The sequence below is a fragment of the Macrotis lagotis genome, chromosome 3 (genome assembly GCF_037893015.1).
Source record: "Macrotis lagotis isolate mMagLag1 chromosome 3, bilby.v1.9.chrom.fasta, whole genome shotgun sequence".
Taxonomy (NCBI): Eukaryota; Metazoa; Chordata; class Mammalia; order Peramelemorphia; family Peramelidae; genus Macrotis; species Macrotis lagotis.
In genome coordinates, this window is record NC_133660.1 from 96,755,743 (window position 1) to 96,779,250 (window position 23,508).

General features: G+C 33.1%; 1 protein-coding gene across 2 annotated transcripts in view; it reads right to left on the minus strand.

Moving 5' to 3' along the window:
• TLL1 (tolloid like 1) overlaps window positions 1-23,508 on the minus strand; it is a 292,559-nt gene that overhangs the window by 128,028 nt on the left and 141,023 nt on the right. For both annotated transcript variants that reach the window (XM_074229005.1, XM_074229006.1), the window contains exons 5-8: window positions 22,628-22,745; window positions 14,682-14,860; window positions 8,480-8,585; window positions 4,112-4,236 (exon numbers count right to left, since the gene is read on the minus strand). In XM_074229005.1, coding sequence (XP_074085106.1) covers window positions 4,112-4,236; window positions 8,480-8,585; window positions 14,682-14,860; window positions 22,628-22,745 — 528 coding nt within the window. The remainder of the gene's footprint in view (window positions 1-4,111; window positions 4,237-8,479; window positions 8,586-14,681; window positions 14,861-22,627; window positions 22,746-23,508) is intronic.

The window sequence follows — 23,508 nt, forward strand, 5'->3', positions numbered from 1 at the left end:
AAAATGTCTTGTCTATATTGTGAGGCAGTACAAATGCTTGTTCTCCCAGTTTATTTCTGCCTTTATTGTAGACTTTTGGACTTGACTTCATTTATCATAAGTCATAAATAACACAACCTAATATTATCAAAGTATACATGAGATAAGCACATACTTAAAAGATTACAATATTGATGTATGTTGCCATGCAAAGAATAAATAATGTGGGGTTAAGACTATATGATTACAAAGAATTTTAAAGACTAAGGAAATAAAGTAGGAAATGTCCTTTCACATACTTGAGTCATCAGCTCTTACAACTTAAAAAGGAAAGTCATAATGTCTAAGGAATTGATTTTATTTTATTAGGTAACAGTTCAATCACAGCCTCCGCCTAATCAGTTACAAAATAAGCCTGAGCCCAATCTTGTCAACCATAATTACCAAACAGGATTGTCTGTTACATTCTTGGATATTTCTTTCATATTTCCCTATTGACCTCCACAGGGTTAGGGAGGAAACTTCTAGCTGGAGGTGGAATTTTAATCCCCTGCTTTACTACTCTTGGCCCAGAAATTTACTAGTCATGGCCCATGCCCATTTAAGCTGGTCAAGATTCAACTAAAATCTCATGAGTTAGTTTCCAATGTGAGATGGTCTTTCCTTTCTCCTTCTCTTCCTTGAATATAGAAGGGCATTTTATTTTCTCACCTCCTACAAATTTCTACTTTCTATTTGGTATTAGAGATATTTCTATAGTTATCTCTATGTATGTTACAATAGCTATTTCTGTATGTGTGTTATTCCCACCACCAACTTGTAAGCTTCATGAAGATAGAGACTATGTCTTACCAAACTTTGTCTTCCTTCAGCATCTAGCAAAGTCTTCCATAAATAGTAGGTGCATGATAAATAAAAAGTCAAGCCAGAATTAAAGACACTTATCCATTCCCTAACATTCAAAGGAAGACATATTACCACAAAATGCAATGTGTTTTCTACAGATTAACTGTAGTGCTGTTTCTCTGCAGTACCAAGCAAAATAAACCTATTATTTTTAACTATCCTGTTATTTCAAAAAAAAATAAAAACATAATATATACATCCAACCTTTTTAAAAAAATCTATAATTGTAAAGCAAAAGTGTGGATGTATAGACAGAAAAAGTTTATCATTTACAAAAATGAATAGTTGTACGGAATTAAATTAATTAATAGGAAATCAAATATGAATTGGTGAAAATTCTGAATCAAAGGATATTTTGTATGTTATTTATATTTTATATTATTGTATATTATAATATACAAACACAGTTGATTGGTGCCTGCTATTCATTCTAGAAGAAGACCATGACATCAGGGAGGTGATGTCATGACATGTAAGTGAACTGGATTTGAGTGAGGGAATGATGTCTCACTTCCTTGGGAGCTATCTGGGTCTAGTGACAAGTTATGTATCAAAATGACTGGAGAACTAAAGATGACTCTGGAAGTGGTGGGAAACCATGTTCTTTTAAAAGTTAGGTCTTTCCTAACTTTTGACTGAGGTAATACACACACATATACACACATGAACGCATACAGAAATACATAAGAATATAAATAGATGTGCTATGTATATATATATGTAAGTATTATATAAACATATATAAATGTGGAAAACAACTAAACACCCTCGTGAAATGGGTATAATATCTGCAATATCTATATCCTTCATGAAGGATAGAAAATGATTTAAATTCAAACTATTAAAATGCCATTTTCTAAAAGCATTGAAAATTATTTTTTCACTTGCACAAAGGAAATGCTTAATAAATACTTACAAAAACAATTAGATAGCTTATTGTTAATTAATTTTAACCTTTTCTTTCATTCAAATAACAATACGGTTTGACGTAATCTTTCCTGCATTACTGATTTTTGAACAATTTGTTCACACATATCACAATGGTAAAAGTGATCAAATTTCTTCCTGAATTACAACTATTGCAAACGAGTAGATTTGACTTAATGATATTTTACTGTTGCTGAAGTCATCACTTGATATCTAAGATTAAATGTTCTATATCTTCATTTTACAAAAATATACTAGTTGTAAACTAAAGTAGAAATACAAATACCACTAACTAGTTATGTACCAGTAAATCATGACTCTCAACTCTTCCAGGGCTTCTTATGCTGAAAAGAAAATTACAGTGCCATGGGTCTGCTTATGGTTCCGTAATTGATTCCTGCTGAGTTTAATAAGTATCTGTCAAATCAATGTGCAAATGTATCAATGGGCCCCTTTTCAGTGCATAAAATAGGCCCTTCAACAGATAAAAACCAGTTGTCATACGCGATACCCATTTCCTTAATTACAATTACTCATGTAGTTCGTTTCCTAAATGGCTCTGCAGCTTGAATTCATTCAGGCGTGAAATCGCAAAAGATCCAAGAGATACTGCACAGTTAAAACTATCTCTGAACATCATCTGAGACCTTACTTGATTAATTTTAAATATCTTTCATTCAGAAACTTGAATTAAACTATGGATGATTAATATAATAAAAATGTGTATGTATATTATATTAGCATATGAATTTAAATTCTATTTCATTCATTTGAAATATAATGCTAAATTGAACAAATGATTGAAATTAGGTAAAAGAATGAATCCTCTTATTTTTATATGAATAGAGTTTTAAGAACAAAAGAATTCTGAAATAGATGCATTTTTATTCTTGTCATATGGAATGTCTTTGTGCTATTGACTGTCCGTAGTACTTAACAGCATTTCTGAGAAATGTCCATAAAAACAATAAGCTATCTAAAATCATTCTGATTTATAAACAAAAAACTTTATTTCTTAATTTTAACCCTTTCTATCAAATGATTAAAATTACAACAATTTTCATGAGGTCTCATAGTAGCATGAACTTTTTTATGACTTAACTGGATTGTACATTTCTCAATAATTTCCTCTACTTCATACCTAATATATGTTACATTGACTAAACTTGACCTACTAAGTATAGTATTCAGGTCATGCGTCAATCAGTTTATCATATTTTTTCTGTAAAATAAAATCAATTATTTGCTGAGTGATATTATACAATATGACAGGTTAGCAAAAAACATTTAAAAGAAAGAAATATATTTCTAATGTTCTGATCACCATATTTCATTTTTAGATAATGGAAATTTTTTTTCTTCAAGATTCATGCAATGAAAGAAAAATTTTTTAATTTAAAATTTAAATTTTAAAATTAACATTAATAGTGTGATTTAATATAACATATTTAAAAAGCCTACACTTAACCCCACTGCAAAAAATTTAAAAAAAAGCCCATTTAAAGCATCTATTCCAATACAAAGCAACTATTGAGTTGCAGGCATTTTAGAATTATGTGGTATAAGGCAAAATTCAAGGTAATTAAATGTGTCTTGTTATTTCATTATTTAAAGTTATTTAGACATGTACCCCTTTGTTTTATTTCAAAACCATATTAATATTATTTTTATTATCAGGAGACTTTCGGGCCAATAATCAAATCACTATTTATATTCCTATTTATTCCCATTTAAAGTATATTTTCAGTCTTTCAGAATGTCCTTTAGAGCAAAGTAGAAAAAAATTACTACAAGGAAATAAGATGCTTTGTTTCATTTTCTAAGCAGAGACAATCTTCCTCTTGTCTAAAGATGTTGTAGTCCATTCACAATGATTTCATATAGGACAGAGAAGAATATGGTCAAACCCAAATATTTCTCTTCTTTAAGGTGCATATGCTATTACTTGTGTTATGTAAATCAGTATAGCTCAGTTTGAAAAATGTGATTATGTTCTATACAATTCCATACGAAAAAAGAAAGAATAAAAAGAACATGATTATATTCTTTCTTCTCTTTCCTGAAGAAAGGAAAGCCCAAACTTAGTTGTCTTTGAAATTTAATTTTTAACCTCTGACTCTTATTTAGTTATTTGCTATATGCGTTTCAAAATTCTCTCCTCCCTTATTTTATGATTACAGACTTTGAACTGTATGTGCACTACATTCCAACTTGGAAAGTGAATAGTAATTGATTTGCTATTACTGTGCAATATCACAGGCAAGCACAGTCTTGCTGATGTGTTTATATGGTGTAATACCTGGACATCTATACAGCTTTCTTGCTTGTGCAATATCTCCCTTGCTCAAGCGTGTACGTTGGCCAATTGCAGGACGGATACCATTGTCATCACGGGAAGGAAGAATGGTATCTAGAAACATCCCCCTGAAAAAAAATCAGAAGAGAAGCCATACAATTCCATCAGATTTTAGTCTTCAAAATAGGCTTATCTTTGTCTTTAAGTCTTTACAAACAACATATTTATGTTTTACAACACTCAGTAAATTGAAGAGAGAAGTTCCCAGAGCAAAATTGCTAACAATGGCATGTATTTCTGGAAAGGAAAGAAGGAAGGAAGGAAGGAAGGAAGGAAGGAAGGAAGGAAGGAAGGAAGGAAGGAAGGAAGGAAGGAAGGAAGGAAGGAAGGAAGGGAGGGAGGGAGGGAGGGAAGAAGGAAAGAAGGAAAGAAGGAAAGAAGGAAAGAAGGAAAGAAAGAAAGAAGGAAAGAAGGAAGGAAAGAAAGAAAGAAAGAAAGAAAGAAGAAGAAAGAAAGAAAGAAAGAAAGAAAGAAAGAAAGGAAGGAAGGAAGGAAGGAAGGAAGGAAGGAAGGAAGGAAGGAAGGAAGGAAGGAAGGAAGGAAGGAAGGGAGGGAGGGATTTTTTGTGGGTTACAGTAACCTAGCTCTTGGCATTTCTATTTCTTGTAAATTCAAAAGTGTTATCTAAATTTTCTTTTGAAATTTAAAACAAATAGGAAAACAAAATCATCTGTGATAGTACATATTCTCACATTGTATAAATCATGGCTTTTGTCTTAGAATGTCAAACAGGCAAGAGAACCCCAGGGATACTCAAGGAGAGACTATTATTTCACTGTGATGTATTCCTAGTAAAGCACAGTCTCCTTCATAAAATTCTAGGTCATTTTCCCATTTGAAATTGTCTAAACAAATTTAAAAGTGGGTCCAAAATCTCTTAGAATCATTGTACAGAAAGCTTTTTATAGCTATTACTATAATCTTTTTTATTACTATAATCTTGCTTATTTCATAAGGTACAAGGTAAAATAAGGAACAATTATGTTAAAGATTACTTGGGCAATATATTTAAGGAATGACCTTTTTCTTCTTAAACATTTGACAACATTATCTTTCACAAGAAAGGTCTCCTATTATGACAATTAAAAAAAATAAAACTAAACAAGGTCCTTAGACAAATTACATATATAGTTTCTTTTAGATCTGATTGTATGTGTGATTGTTGACTAATATTAGATACCTGCTCTAGGGCTTACATTCCTTCTAGAAGGGAGGAGAACTTTTGAGTAGCTAGGTAAACATCCTTAACATTTAAGTGGAACTTATTTCATCCCAGAGACCCATATAGGCATCCAGCCTTATGGTATCACTCCAAGGACTTGTTACTCTCAATGGACTTGTAAGATATACTTTCAATTGCTATTATTCTCACCACCCATTTTTTTTTCATGACCTGGATACAGTACACTTATAGTATTGGCATCACTTCAATAGTCTGTGCTAAACATTTATAATCCTGAAAGTAGCAATGAACCGGGAAATGACATGCATCAAGAGAAAATGCTTTTAGGAAAAAATAACTTTCACAAACAGATTATAGTTAACTGTTAAGGTACATAAAGGATCTTATAAAAGCCAGTTAGACTTCATGAGTTCTGACTAATGACAGAACATTCATTTTTCAAACTCATTAAAATGTTAGAAGTATAGAAAAACTGTATTTTTAACTTCAGTTTTATTAAGCAATCTCAGCTAGGCTGTGATTCATGGATGACTAACTGGAGATTTCATGTTATTTCTCTCATAGTTGGCTCCTGTTACACAGTAGTTTGTTCAAAGTGGGGATCAAGGTTCAAACTCTGGAAAGTCTAGCAAAAATCTTTTTGTTTGTCTTGGAGAGATGACTCCAATATGATCAAGGTAAAAGAAGAATAAATAGCTCCTACTCCCAGATGGAGTCCACTTATGGTCTATGTTTCTCAGAGAGAAGGACTCACTGAGTTAGGAATCCAAACAATTATAGCAGTTAGAAAATGAAAGGAATGGGGTTCTCAGCAAAGGTTAATTTGAAGTAAATGGGTTATATGTGGAGAAAATAGGAAAAAGTTATTGTGTCAACACATATATATTTCAAGTTTCATAACTCAAGTCATGAAGAAGATAAAATGGAGTTGAAATAAGCCCCATTTTATTAACCAAACTAAATCAATGATCACATATTCTCTGTTAATTGGGGTTGTGATTGATGGAGTCTTAATAAGTCTTAAAAGCTATAGAAAAGGGGCAGCTAGGTGGCACAATGGATAAAGCACCGGCCCTGGAGTCAGGAGTACCTGGGTTCAAATCCAGTCTCAGACACTTAATAATTCCCTAGCTGTGTGGCCTTGGGCAAGCCACTTAACCCCATTTGCCTTGCAAAGATTTAAAAGAAAAAAAAAGCTACAGAAAAAAACAGACTTTTCACTTCTCATTTTTATATACAAAAAAAAAAGAAATGTCTCAAAATTCTATTCTGATGTCTCCTCAGCATAAAAATTAAGGTCTGCTTTAAGAATACTTCCATTTTATACATTTCTGATGAATCACAACATTTGAAATTAAATGATGAAGCATCATTGTGGATGAGCTAACTCAGAAGAAAGATTCTCACAAAGGCTTGAAGACCTGTTTTGTTTCCATGCTCCATTTTCTAGAAAAGGAAGAGGAAACATTTTCCTTCCTTCTGAACCCAGAAAACAGAATTTAGATGAGTTCTAAGAGTGTGATTGCTCACTATAATAAGAAATTTAAAAAGACTTGCCTGACTAACTTGGGAACCCAATCACCATTTGTAAAATTATACTTTTCAAACCTCCCCCAGCAAACCTTTCACTAGGTCTTAGAGAAATAAAAAAAAATGTTTAATATGAGTACCACTTTCTCTTATTATCCTGGCTCTTCAGTGGGGATATTAATGAATAAATGTCCAAAGCGTTGGCAGACAGAATAAAAGCAATCTTCAGGCATGAAAAAACACACATAGGAAGCCAATCCTTATTTAGTTTTGAGTTTTTTTAGGTTTAACCTGAAGTTTGAAAAACTAAGACTAAGTTAAACATGGTCTTAAAAATCAATGCTGGGGGCAGCTAGGTGGCATAGTGGATAAAGCACTGGACCAGCCTTGGAGTCAGGAGTACCTGGGTTCAAATCCGGTCTCAGACACTTAATCATTACCTAGCTGTGTGGCCTTGGGCAAGCCACTTAACCCCACTGCCTAGCAAAAAAAAATCAATGCTGGTTCTATGATGCATTAAATAAAAATAGAATTGAATTTAGAATCAAAGGAATCCAGTTAAAATTTCATATCTATGACTTATTATCTCTTTGATTTTGGGCAAGCAATTTAACATTCCTGATCTCAGTCTCCCCCAGATGTAAAAGGATTTGAACTAGATAGTTTCTAAATTTTCAGCTACTTCTAAGTTATGAACCTAAGATATTTTTAAGAGAGAAGTCAATCATTTAATTCTAAGAATTGGTTTGCTTTTTGTTTTGGGGGGTACACTTATAATTTCATCACTATAAGGAATTCATGTTGAGGAAATCCTGTCTATCAATTTATATCTTCCACCATTCTTCAGTGAATGATTTTAGAGAGCTGTCTAGTATATTTAGAACTTAAGTATTTATCCAGTGTAATAACGTACATTAGAAGCAGTATTTGAATCCAGGCTTTTTGGTTTTGTTTTTTATTCTGACTTGCTAACCACTGCTTTTGAACAAAATATAATTTTATAACACTTTCAATGAGAGTTTTCATCTTTCTTATCATCTCACAGTATAATTAATTCAAATGTGTCAATGTTGAAGTGTTGTATAGAAAATGTAAGCAACAAAAAAACAAAGAAAACAAGACATAAATGAGTCTGAAGAAGAGAAAAAACATTCAAATGCCATACCCATGGATCCATTTTGAATGGCATATTTTTATTTTACTCTAATACTGACTTGGGAGAATTTTTTTAATTTATATCTTGATTTATAAAAGTTTATACAATGAAATCTGCCAAAATAATAAATCAAAGTTAAAAAAATTAACTGAATTAAACTCAGTAAAAAAGATAATTTTGAAGCTAATCCCATCAAATGTAAAATCCTAAAATCTGCTTTAAAGTAAAACTTAGAAAATACAGTATTTACAGTATATACAGTATATAAAATATATTTATAGTATATACAGTATTAAGGGAAAAGATTTCTGATTTATTTCTCCTATAAGGCAGTAGCATTTGAAGGATGTTCCTCTGTTTCCTAACATTAAAACAAAGGTGTTAAAGCAATCACACAGGGGAATAGAATTAAAATTCAAAATTTATAACCTGAGACTCCAACCTTGAGAAGGTGTTCCTGGCATAGTGCATAATACTGTCAAAATCATAGGATTCCCCAAGAGAGTTCACTTCTCCAGGCTCCATCTTCAGAAAGTTGTATTCTTGACCTACAAATTATTGATAAGCACAGACTTAGGATTTCTCTCAATAAATCATATCCAGGAAAAAAAAAAGTTTTGATTCCCTTTCAGGACCCTTTCAGGCTTTTTCAAAATTCATGACCAGTATGGAGAGTTCTGAAACATACTTCCATCTAAACACAATGCAGTTAGGTGGTGCCACGCTACATAAAGGGTTGGGCCTGGAGTTCAAATCCCACCTCAGACATATAGTAGCTAAGTGATGTGGACAAGTCATTTAATCCTATCTGCCTAAGATTCTTCATCTGTAAAATAACTGGAGAAAGAAATGGCATACCACTTCACTATCTTTGTCAAGAAAACTCAAATGAGACCACAAAGAGTCAGACTCAACTGAAGCGATTGAACAACTTTCAGTTTAACTATCATTCATTATTTTACCATATCATGTATTTGTGTTTTAGTGTTTAACCTTTTATATCTCCACACCTAATTCTACTACTTCAAGGTCAAAAACCTAGCAATTCATTAAATCTAAGCTGTGCTCATCACCATTTCCAACACACACACACACACACACATACACACACACACACACACACACACACACACACACACACACACACACAAAAGAGGAAGATTCTCAGTTATATTTCAAGTTTAGACTATTCATACTATCCTTTATCTAAATTCAGAAACTATAAGAAGTAATAGACATTATCAATCAATTAATCCATGAGGAAGTTCTATTGGCATTTGTGCCAAGTGGTAATACTTTTACTTATCAAAATCCTCAGGTGAAATATTTAGATTGTATTCAGAAGTCAAAACATTGGTTTTATATAAGGACATGATAGATGCCTTACTAGAGAGCAAAAGGCAGAATAAGTAATATTTATTCTTGTCAATCAAGGAATAATATTCTAAAAGTTGAAATAAGAAAATTATATAAACCTCTGTCCAAAATCAACACCAGGCTTGAGGTTGGTGTGGGATGGAGAACCATCTCTTCTTTTCTACATGTTCCAAAGAAAATACAAGCCACTTAGAAAGGACCAGTTAGTAAGAATGATGTGGGAATAAGGTGAGGATGAAAAGAGATCCCTGGAAATTGTGACCCCCAGCGCTCAGACTAAAGACTTGTAGCATAATGACAACAAAGTGACCTCCATGAATTCTGATTGAAAGCTTCTCACATATCTGCTATCTAGACTGCATTCTTTACTGGAGAAGCCCTCTAATCTCTTTGAGTCTAAAAGAGTAATGAAACTAGTCTTCAGAAGAAACTGCTTCACAAGTATAAGGACAATATAATAATAATAATTATTATTATTATTATTATGAACCAGGGCAATGGTATTATAAAATATTCAAATAGAATTGCTATAACCTCAAGTTAAAATACCTTTTCATTTTTTTAACTTTGACTATGTGAATCATTTATTCCTTCATTCAAAAAATATTTATTTAATGCCTACTATATGTATACTGCTTTAGGTGGTAACTGAAAAGAATGTGCATACAAAGCAAAAACTGGCTTTTAAAAATATTATTGAACACAACATCTAAATAAGATTAGCATTCCCAATAGCCACTTTTGACATTTAGTGAAGCTATTAATCTTAACGTCAAAAAAGCAGCCATTACCTGTGTCTGATTAGAGGGAAAATTAAAAGACTGCTGTCTGGCTTCCATTCAACTGAACAAACCTTTATTAAATGTATGCTATCTGCAAAGCACTAGGTTAAACACTGAAAATACAAAGACAAGAAACAACACAGTACCTGACCTTGAGGAGTTTACAACCTGACAACAGAAAGATAAGTCTGTGTGTGAACCACTTATTTGCTAGCATACATTGGCATTCAGCTAAAGGTAGCTGTATCTGCAGTCTATTCTAGGTTTGCAACCTAAGATTAACTGAAATTTAAGAAAGGAAGAAAGTGATGAAGGAAGAATGGAACAAAGGAAGGAAGGAGGAAGGAAGACAGGAAAAGAAGGCAAGAAGAAGGCAGGAAGGAAGGAATGAAGGAAGAGGGAGAGGAAAGGAGAGGGGGAGGAAGGAAAGAAGGAGAGAGGGAGGGGAGGGAGGGGAGGGGTGAGAGATGGGAAGAAGAAGGAAGGAAGGCAAAAATGAAGGAAGAAAGGGAGGGAGAGAGGGAGGAAGGAAGGATGTAGTAAAAAGAAGCAGTGGTAGAAAGTAGTAACCCCGAGGGGAAAGTTTTGAAAGTGGATTATAAAGGAGAAATCATAAAAAAAAAACATACTCAGCAGAGGAAACCAGTTCAGTTTTCTTTCACTCCAAGCTCTTGGACTGGTTCACCATCATGTGAAAATTACCAACACCACCTCCAATAAACATATACCAACATTAAAAGAATACAAATGTCAAAGATGTGAGAAGACCCTAAAAGAATTTGATAAAAGGGGGAGTGTCTAGACATAGTACTAGAAGATATTTGAGGAATGTATTTCAAGAATGCATGAAATCAATTGCTAGTCAGTAAACAAGCATTTATTAAGTTGTTACTAAATGCCCAGCAATGTGATAAACCCTGGGTATATAACAAAAGGAGCAAACATGGTACCTGTCCTCATATTCTGATGAGGGAAACAACATACCAATAATTTTGTACATAAAAGTGAATTTTATAAGTGGAAGGTGATCTTAGAGAGAAGTAACTAGTAGGCACTGGGTGGGTGAATTGGGAAAGGCTTCTTATAGAAAATGAAATTTGAATTTTCATCTTAAATTTTTTTAGGAAGTCAGGGGAAGCTACAAGTTAAAGATAAGAAATGGGGAATATTCCAGAAATGGAGAACCACAAATGCAAATGTACAAAGTTAGGAGTTGGCATATTGTTTGTTTATAAGGAATAGCAGTTAGACCAATGTAGATGGATTGGAAAGTATGGAGAGGAAAGTGAAGTGTAAGAATACTAGAAATGTAGGGGAAAACAAGGCTGTGAAAAGTTTTAAATGTCAAGAGAGATGTATGATATTTGGGGATAATTAGTCATTTAGTTTGGTTTCCTTACAGAAAACATGAATGGAAGAAGAAAGGAATAATATTAGAAAGGTCATTAGATACCAAACCATATGAGATTTTAATTTCCAAACTAAGTAATTTGTATTTTGTCCTATAAAATTGTCTAACCTATAGACAATGTTAAGTTATTCAAAGTTTCTAAGCAGAGGCACAACATAAAGGATGTAATCAAATCTGTGCATTGTAATGTGTGGAAGAGAGTAAAATGTAAGATTTTCTATATACACTGTCACCTTCCAAGTTCTAGCCCTCATCACCTCTCCCATGGAAGATCATTTTAGCAATCACATGAAGGATGAATTTAGAGAGGACAGAAACTAGAGGTAGAGACCATTTCATCACTTCTTGCCTGTACCACAATAATTATCTTCTAGTTGAGCACCTTTCCTCAAGCCTCTCCCCTCATCACACTTTAAGCTGTCAAAATTATATTTCTAAAACATAGACCTCACCAAGTCACTCATCTATCTAATGAACTTCAATGTCTCCCTTTTGCCTCTAGGTTCAAATACAAATACTCTTCCATTTGGGCTGTAAAAACCTTCACAACCTGGCTTCAATCATCTACTCTAGATTTACATACAACTACCTCCTATGCACTGTGTAGTCTGATCAAAATTACCTTCTTGTTCTTCACCCATGGTTTTAAATCTTTGCAGAGTCTGTCCCACTGCCTGAATTGCATTCTGAACATATCTTGGCTATAGCTAAGTCCAACACTACCTTCTACATGAGGCCTTTCCTCATTCTCCCTGTTAGCTCCTAGAAGCTTTTCCCAAAATTACCTCACATTAGTTTTGCATATCTATTATACAGATATTTATTTGTACAAATCTCCCATGATAGAATCAAATCTCCTTGAGGATGCAGACTTAATTTTTTTTGTCTTTCTATTCCTGGTATCTAACAGCCTAAAACAGTTGATACTCACTAAATATTTATTGATTTGAATGACTGATGGATGCTCCACTGTGAGAATCACAGGACTTCAAAATTGGGGAGGACCTTAGAGATCATTTAATTCAATGTTCATTTTAGAGATGAAGGTACAAAGTTATGAAATATGTCTATACCATTTTAAATATCTGATCCAGGACTTAATTTTAGATTTCTCCTGAATACAGGTCTGGCCCACTTTCAAAATACATCAACTCTGTGCACTGATCTGAGAGAAAAATTGAGATCAGAATTTATCTGGGCCCTGAAAATATAATATGTAATAACTGTGATAGAGTACAAATAGTATTGGTCTTGAACCCAGGACATCTGAATTCTTGACTCCACTCAGACACTGACTCACAATGTGATTTTGTTCAAGTCACTTACCTTTGATGACTGCTTCCCTTCAAAAGTTGGTGTTAAGAATTAAACAAGTTGGCAGATACAAAGAAATTTTCATCATTGAGCATGGTGCAACTTAGCTATCATTAAAATATTTCCTACTGATAAAACATTCATGATTGTACCATGTACCATCCCCACAATAGCTCTGAGAGGCAAGGAGGCAAAGTGGAATGGTGCATAAATCACTGGATTTGGGAGTCAAAAAATTCTAGGTTAAAATTCAGTCTCAGATACTTAATAGCTATGTCACCTTGAGTCTCAATTTCTTTATCTGGGATAAAAGGATAATAATAACAACAGTTACCTTATAAAACTTGGGAGTATTAAATAAGAAAATATCCGTAAAGTGCTTTGCAAACCTAAAAACAGTGTAAGACGCTGGCTATTATTGATTTTATTAACAAGGCAAGAAGTTTTACTCTCATTGTAAAAATGAAATAACTGAGTTTGACAGTGGCTTGTCTCATCCCTCAAGTAGAAGAACCTGAGCTGGAATCATATCTTCTAACTCTAAGCTTATCATTTTACAAGAGACCCGATGCTACTCTAACTATAAATAAAATTTAAATTTCCCCTAATGGAGCATAATTTAAAATCAAAATTGAAAACTGAAGCCAGAGTTACTAGGCAAATTGGCCATGAATGTAGATATTATTAAGGTAATATCTCCAAGAAACTCAAAGAAATATCTCTTACTTGTCCCATAATATCAAGGTTCTTTCTTGTGGGAAAACTGTCCTACATTCAGGCAAAATATGAAGAAAGCAATAAGTATAAAGTGATTATTAGGATTCAAAAGATCTGAAATCCAATAGTCACTTAACCTTTCTTGCCTTTTGTTTCTTTATCTATAAAATGATGACCTTGAATGTATTTATACTGACTCCAGGACACCTAACATTACCAGGAAAAAAGTGTGTGTGTGTGTGTGTGTGTGTGTGTGTGTGTGTGTGTGTGTGTGTGTGTATGTATATATATAATATATATATATATATATATATATATAATAAGTTTGTTCAAAAACAACAAAACTCAAATATCTTAAAATTCATGTTTGAATTGCTGACTCACATTCCTATTTGAATAATCTTTTGTGTTGGACAGAGGACTGGATGGCAGAAATAGGCTGACTCCAGGATATAATGTTACTTGACAGAAATATGGGCCTTTAAAAAGTTGCATCCAAGGTTGAAAATAGACAATTAATAATGATTCAAGGATAAATGCTACCTCTCAGAAAATAAAATTCAAAATTATTCATCAAAAGGCAATCTTTATTTTCATGTGAGAAAAATAACATCCTCTAGATTCAACTAACAAGCTTCAAAGCCAAAGGAGCATATCATAAAGTATTTCCCCATGACTACAACAAAACAAAGACAGTCTGTCAGAAACACCATCTAAGCATTTATCACATGCCAATCACTGCATGAGCCATAGTACAAAAACAAAAAAATGAATCTTTCTTTCAAAAAACAAGAGATTTTACAAAGCAAATATTGCTTGAGATGAATCAAAGTGTTTTACACATATCTAAAGATCAGCATATATATTTAAAAAACAGAATAAAATGAATATATAAAATAGAATTTATAGTATATATTCTATAAATAAAAATGTAGGATAGTATATATCGAATAGAATACAAAGAATATATAAAATGAATAATATATAGAAGAGAATCTAAAAATGCTCAGGGAACTTTAAATGTAATATGTCTATCACCTCACCTGGTTGTATGTTTTCTCTTATGATGGTTACATGTTTATCTCGATCAGGTCGTGTGTGTTCATGCCAGAAACCTATCACATGGCCCAATTCGTGTACAACAATTCCAAATTTATCACAATTTTTGCCAATAGAGATAGCCTGAGGTCCATTGCCTCTTCGACCCACATAAGAACAACATCTGGAAAAGAATGAAAAATTAAAAGCACGTAATTGATAAACTAGATGAGAAGCTGCCCACTTATGAATAATTTAGTGCCAATAAGATGTCCTTGTTCATAAAGAGCAAAGCAATCCTTCCTTTATAAAATGTGAGGCATTTTTATTAACCTTCCAATCTTATATATCATAAAATAACCAGAAAGCATTAGTGGAAGTTGTTGAGATTTTAACTCGCTGACTCCAGACTCAACACTCTATCCACTCAACTTGTTGCCTGTAAAAATGATCATTTCCCCAGAAACTCATTATAAAATTCTAAAACTAATTTCACTAATAGCAAATGATTAATTGACTTGCGCAATATCCCAAAGTTCCCAGGAGACACAGGAAACCAGATTCTTCTGACCCGTAACTGGCTCTATATCCCAGCAGTTTTTAATTTTTTTTTTATTTCATGTTCATGTTGATTTCACACTGAAGATTTATGACACACTGAATATTTAAGTTGGCAATACCACATGAGCCAAGAGACCTCTGCATGCATAGTTTCCCTTCAATAGGTGAGCATTTTTGTTGGGTTCTTTGTGAATTCAAGGCCTAAGGTGTTTTAAGGTCACAAGTTTTATTTATTTGGTGAATATTATATTTATGTTTATAAGTAAAATGTTAAAAATTATTATAAACTTTCTTATATATGTAATAATATAATATCCAATTTTCACAACTCACCTAGGGTAGTGTGATATATCACATCCTGTGAGACCCATTGATCTACTTACTGTACTAAAACACCTCTCTGCAGTTTGGATGTGCTTCAAAAATAATAAATCAATAAACAGGCAAATATATAAATTAGTTCAAGACGTGGAGACTGGAAAAAGTAGTAAAACAGCTTTCTGTTTAAAATTATAATACCAGGACCCCTAGGTGGCACAGTGGTTAGATTAAAGGCCCTGGAGTTCAAATCCAGCTTCAGACACAAGACTTATTAGCTGTGAGACATTGGGCAAGTCACTTAACCCATGTGCCTCACCAAAATAAATAAATAAATGAAATGAAATTACAAAATAATAGTTTTCTCTGTATTATATAGCATAAAGTTTTGGGAAGTTTTCCTATTTGGGTACTATATTAATTATTAGAAAACTATATCTGCTTCTGTCTTTCTGCTTTCCTAGAAGAAAACCTTCAGTCTGATTTTAATCCTGTTACTGGCTAGTCACAGCAGGGAAAGCTTCAGACTGACATATTTCAAACACACACTGCTTAACAGGTCTCTTTCATATTAAAAGCAAGCTCCTTCTGTTCCACTGTTCCTTCTGATCAGGGCCATTGAACATACAACTAAGTACATTGTAAGGCTATAACCAAGCTGTCACATGTACTCACCTCCTAACTGGTCTCCCTATTTCCAGCCTCTATGCTCTCCAGCACAACTGATACATAGTTATGGAAATAATCTTTCTATAGTTGATGGTCCTAAGACCATGTCACTCATCTACTCAAAACCTTAGGTAGCTTCCCACTGAGTCAAAGATAAAATATAAACTTCTCTCACTCTTACTGATAAGGGCACCACAGTGACCTCATAGTTACTTAAACTCCAACCTAAGTCTTATCCTTGAGCCTTCACTATCTCTCATTCCTTCCCAAAGCCAATCTGTTACCAAGTCCTATCCATTCTATCTTTGAAACAACTCTCTTATGTGTTCCCTTCTCTTCTCTGACACTATCACCACAACAGTAGTGCAGGCCCTCATCTAATCACACACCAACTATTACCTGTTGGTCATCCTGCCTCAGTTTTCTCCCCACTCATTTATCAAATTAATCTTCCTAAAGTGAAGTTCTGACCATAGCATATTCAATCAATTTACCTATCACTTCCAAGATCAAATACAAAGTTCTCTCTTTGGCATTTAAAGATCTTCACAACCTGTCCCCTTTCTACCTTTTTTGGTCTTCTTACAACCATCCACACACTGTTTAATCCACTGATATCTACTTCTTTGCTGTTCCAAATCACTCCATTTCCTAACATTTCCTATTTTCAATAGCTTTTTATTCTCCATGCTTGAAGTTCTCTTTCTCCATTTCCTTTAAGTTTCTACTGAAATTCTACCTTCAAAAAAAAGCCTTTCCAGATCTATTTAATATTAATTCAGCAGCTTCCTTTTGGAGTTTATCTCCAGTTTATCATATATATATATACATATATATATGTATATATATGTATATATATATATATGTGTGTGTGTGAATGTGTGTGTGTATGTCTGTGTATGTGTATATACATACAGACATACATATAGACATATATAACTTGTACATAATTTTTTCATGTCATTTCCCGTTAGACTGTAAACATAATGAGAGTAGAGACTGTCTTTTGTCTTTTTTTGTATCCCCAACACTTAGCAAAGAGTCTAGAATATAGTAAGTGATTAATAAATGCTTTATGACCTGACTGACATTGAAGTCCTTAACAGGCTAGCTTTTAGCTGAGTTTCCAGCCATGGTATTTCTTTTAGCTCTAGAGGACTGGCCTTGGACTTAGAAGGACAGGAGTTCGAATACAATCTTAGATACTTGACACTAGCTATGTGACCTTAGGCAAGTCATTTAACTCTGATTGCCTCCCAACCAGGGCCATCTCCAGTCATCCTGATTCATATCTGGTCACTGGACCTAGATGGCTCTAGAGGAGAAAGTGAGGCTGGTGACTTAGCACAGTCAAATACAGTTCATATACTTGTCATGGCTTCACCTCCCTGATGTGATTGTCTTCTTCAAGAATGAAAGACAGACAGTCATCATCATCATCTTCCAGTCAAAATGAATTACTATCTGATGGATAGATAGATATACACAAACATACATACAGTCTTTCTCCTCTCTTCTAACATACATAAACACACACACACACACACACACACATATATATGTATACATATACATACATTCTCTCTCTCTCTCTCTCTCTCTCTCTCTCTCTCTCTCTCTCTCTCTCTCTGTCTCTGCTATGACCTGTGAAGTTTCCTTACACTGAAAAGTTAGATATCCTCCATTCCTCTGCCTCTTCCCTCAAGAAAAGAAGTATCTTATTAGACAACATTAGTCAGGCAGAGAATGTATTCTATGTAGCCAAGTGGTATATGGCATATACTCATCTCTATCTCCCAAAATCCTTGTCTTATTGATGTGCCACATAACTCATAAAACTGTCCTCCATATCAAACCCTTCTCTCCTCAATTTACCATGCATCACACTTATTTGTACAGATGTAGGTATTGTCCCTATTCAGTAGATTGGGAGCTCCTGGAGGGCAGAAAATATTTTGTTATTATTTGTCTCAGCACCTATTACACTGAAATATAGACAGAAATATGGAGAAGAAATAAATTGTACCCTGATTACTGATGTTGCAGATCCAAATTAATAGCAAAAAACAAAAAAAAAAATAACAAAAGAAAAAGAAAGAAAAGGTTAAGAGTGTCGGAAAAAAGTAGCTGCAGCTAGGTCCTAATTAGTACAAACAGTGAATCTCATGATACTATTGCAGTATTCAAATTCACACTGCATATTTCTACTGGGCTAGAGTCATTACTGTGTTAGACATAAAGCACTTAATAGACTTCATTACTAATCAGAATCTTGGTTGTTGGACTAAAATTGTCTATAATTTACTTCTTTTCTTGAGGGAGTGGAGGGAGAAGAATGGAAGAAATCTGGCTTTTCACTAGTATGGTGTAATACCACTAAGGAAACATCCAAGTGGGGGTGGGGAACAGAGAAAGAAAGAAAAAGAAAAAGGGTGCAAGAGAGAGAAAGGAGAGCTGGATAGTGCATTTATGCACTAACACACACATATATATGCACATTTCTGTATATATATATATATATAAATATATATATATATATATATACTCTATATGATATGTATATACATCCATCCATATATATATATATATATATATATATATATATATATATATATATAATATTTACAATTTACAGTGCTGAAGATTTGCCATCTGGCTACAATTTATAGCCCTTGAGGCATTGAGAGGTTATGGCATTTTAATACCTTTAAAATAATAGAATATATCCTCATAGCAACAATTTTGTAACAAGTGGGTCTATTTGCAAGTCAAATACAAACTCAGAGTGGGTGACTTGCCAATACTCTTCATTCCAATAGACATTTAGCCTCATGGACACTGATTGTTACCAATTGGACTAATTTCATGTAAAAGATACTGGGGGGGGGGAGTTATCTATATAGCTAGGTAGTATGAAATGTTTAGAGTGAGAAAGATCTGAATTCAAAATCAGTCACAAATACTTATTATCTAACAGGGTCATTGTAAGGATGAAATGAGAAAATATTTGTAAAGCACTTAGTTCAGTGCCTGATACTGGAAAGGCACAATATAAATGCTAGCTATTATTATGAATTACTATAATTATAATTTTATTATTATTATTATTTACAGATGAGTATGAAAATGAATATACATGCAAATAAATTTCTTTATATTTGATTAATGATAGTATTAATGAGAATAATTACTGAAATTTATCTAAACACATTAAACTCATTGTAAAATGCTTTACATAATCTTGCAAAAGCAAGTCTATTATTTCTGTTTTATATATTAGAAAGCTAATACCTAGAGGAGTTAAGTGACCTTTCTAGCATCACATAGGTAAAAAATGTCCAAGGAGGGAATGGAACCTAGATCTTCCTGACACCAAGACAAGCAGCACACTGGTTACTCAATCATTTGAATCCCAAGTCCTAATTTCGCCATGAATTAACTGGATTTGAGGTGACATGGTAGAAAGAGTACCAAATGTACAATCAAAAAGACTCATCTTCCAAAGTTCAAATCTAGCCTTAAAAGATTTACACCTACTAGTTGTGTGACCCTGGACAAGTCACTTAACCCATTGTGTCTCCATTTACTTCCCTGTAAAATGAACTGGAGAAGGAAATGGCAAAACACTCCAGTATCTTTGCAAAAAGAAAAAATGATTCAAAATTATCAAATGAGGTCATAAAAAGTCAGACAAGGCTAAAATAAATACAGAACAATAAAAATTGGATTTTGATTTTCTCATCCAGATTATGAGGGAGTTGGACTTGATAAAATCCCAATTTCTCTCAATTTCTTTCTATTTTTAAAATTTTGTATTTCAATGACTGTTTACATAATACAGTAAATTTAATTTTTTCCAATATATTCATTGAATATTGTCATCCTTCAAAGTAGTCCCATTGTAAAATGAGATATTTACAATTGTTTGCTCACAGGGTTATTATAAGGATCAAATGAGATCATACTGTAAAGTCTTTTGTATTGTGCTATGTACATAATGGGGTGCTTAATAAGGCCTTAGTTCTTTTCTTTCTGTTCCATTCTTCCAAATCCAATCTTCTTTTTACTGGGCCGCATTACTTTCTTATTGTTGAAGAGGTCACACAAGATGATCTCTCAATTGCTTTTTCCTCTAAGATTCTGTGATTCCTCTTTTGGAATTGCCCTGTCCTGCTGCAGGCAGGAAGGGCAATTCCAAAAGAGGAATCACAGAATCTTAGAGGAAAAAGCAATTGAGAGATCATCTTGTGTGACCTCTTCAACAATAAGAAAGTAATGCGGCCCAGTAAAAAGAAGATTGGATTTGGAAGAATGGAACAGAAAGAAAAGAACTAAGGCCTTATTAAGCACCCATTATGTACATAGCACAATACAAAAGACTTTACAAGTATGATCTCATTTGATCCTTATAATAACCCTGTGAGCAAACAATTGTAAATATCTCCATTTTACAATGGCACAAACTGAGGCAGACAGAGGTTATGTGTTTTGTCCAATGTCATGCAGCAAGTTTTGGAGGCAGGATTTGATCTCAAGTCTTCTTAATTGAAGTCTAACACTCTTATGCATGGCAGCAGCTAGAATCAGATAATCAGAGAACCTGAGTTCAAAAAATATCTTCCAAAAACAATGATCCTATGATCTCTGATGAGATCTAATCCTAAGTCAATCAGTGATATAAATCATGGGCAAAAATGAGTATTAAATGATTATTTCTACTTAGTGATTATCTTAAAGCCTTTAATATTGATATAAATGTATAACTTCCAACACAGTAACAGCGAAATTATGCAATGATCAACTTTGATTGCTTTGCACATCTCAGCAATAGAATGATCCAAAACAATTCCAAAAGACTCATAATGGAAAATGCTAGCTTCATTCAGAAAAACAACTGATGTAATCTGAACAAGATCAAAATACAGACCAATTTCTTTTTACTTCTATTTTTTTTTCATTTGCTCAGTTTCTTCTTTTACATCCAGGTAAGAAGGAACGTTCCATCAAAGGACCATATTTGTCTAGTATTGTCAAGGCAATAGCAGGAAGGCCTTAAAATTAAATAAACCTAGGAGCTTTTTTGGAATTCCAAATCAAGAAATACTATTTTTGGTCCCAAATAGTGTGATAATTAGCCTGAGAATGATATAAATATTCAAATGGCCCTAGGCAGACAAAAAATTCCCCACCCCTGTTTTACAACATGACTAATATGGAAATGTTTTACATGATTGTACATATATAACCCATATCAAATTGCTTTCCATCTTAGGGAGAAGGGAAGAAAGTATGAAGGGAGAAAAATTTAGGATTCAAAAAATGAATTTTCAAAATTGTCTTACATGTAATTGGAAAAAATAAAATGCTAAAAATAAATGTACAACATCCAATACTTTGCTTAAAAATAATATCTTTAAGCATAGTAACATGAATTTAACTTATATGTTATTATTCATGCTTATATGGGGACAAGGAGAGGAAAAAGATGTATAGCATGAGCACTTCTAGATAAAGTTAATTTCTAGTGTTCTCTCTTCAAATAATTGTATTTATTTTTATTTTAGATTTTTAGTTTTTTAGTTTTTTTGCAAGACAATGGGGTTAAGTGGCTTGCCCAAGGCTACACAGCTAGGTAATTATTAAGTGTCTGAGGCTGGATTTGAACTCAGGTACTCCTGACTCCAGGGTCAGTGCTCTATCCACTGTACCACCTAGCCACGCAATTGTATTTATTTTTGTATTTAATTACATTCATTCTTTTTTATATTTGTTCAATATGTACTTATTTACCTACTTTATATTTATCTATATGTATTCTCTTTGTATTTCTTTGATATATACTTATATCATTTCCACTGTTAGAAAAAAGCACCTTTAAACAGAAATGAATCCTTTGTATTTTTGTCCTCAGCATCTTGCGCAGACTAGAGACTCTGGAAGACTCATCACTTAAAAAAAACATTTGCTGTGGTTGATATCTAGAATATGGAGACAGTTCACTGTCCTAAGAGCCAATTCTATTTCTGTCACTCATTCAGAAGGTAATCCTGAGTAAGCAATATCCACTTAAGGCCTCAATTTCCTCTTGTGCAAAATGAGAGCAGTGGAGTAAATGATTGATACATTTTCTTTTCACTAAAGATTCAAAGATTCTATAATTCTTTCTTCTACAAAAATATTAAGATCCCTATGAGTAAAAAAATACAAGTAGAGGTAACAACAACAAAAAGGGACATTATATATATATATATATATATATATATATATATATATATATATATATACATATACATATACATATACATAAGAAGCTTAAAGAATTCCATATTTTTCAAAGATGTTCAAAGTTACTATTTCTTTTGGAGCTAAGATTAAGTAAAAACCATCTCTTCTTTCAACTCACCCACAAGGTCTATAAGTAAATACAATGTAGCTTTCTTCATCACTTCTCTCAATAAAAGTTACACATGTGTGTTTCTCCCAGTGTCTCATTGCCTGCTTGAACATGGCTCTCTGGCTACCTGAAAGAATGGCACAGCATCAATAAACAATAAATGCTGCAAAGGCATTAAAAAAGTGGTCCCAACCATTTGGGTTTCTCTATACCAAAACTCCAAGACTGGTTTACTAGGTGATAATTGCTTCTCACAAACACTGTGCAAGTCTTTAGAGAAATGTAATTACTCTTAATAATGAATGAATTATTGTGAATCTTCAAGGATAAAGAAATCTCACTCACAATTTCTAAGCTAGCAAAAAGCATAAAAAATGTTTGAATTGCTTCAGATATTAATTTTTCTGGTGCAATTAAAAGAAATAATAGAAAATCTCCAGGACACTGGATGATCTCTGGAAGATTTATGGACAAAAAAATGACAACACTAATGAGGTCCAACAGGAACCAATGACAGACAGTGGAACCATTTAGGTTTTGAATTATAAATATCCATACCTCATCCACTGAATAAAAAAACTCATTGTCTTTACAATTTTGTGTGTAAAAGATGTTTTCAAGTAATATATAAATTATTCTAGTTGGTTCTCAGAAATCATCTGTCAGTAGACAGATTTAGTGACATATGGGAAGCACAGATTTAAAAACAAGAAAAACATTAGACAATCAAAAATATTTTTAAATGTAAGCACATTCTGGCTACATTGAAACAGCAATCTGACTTGGTAGGTATTCTTTTCTTTACTCATCTTATATCGACATTATCATCATCATTATTATTATTACACAAATATATTTGCACACAAATAAATTAAATAGTAAGGTAGTAT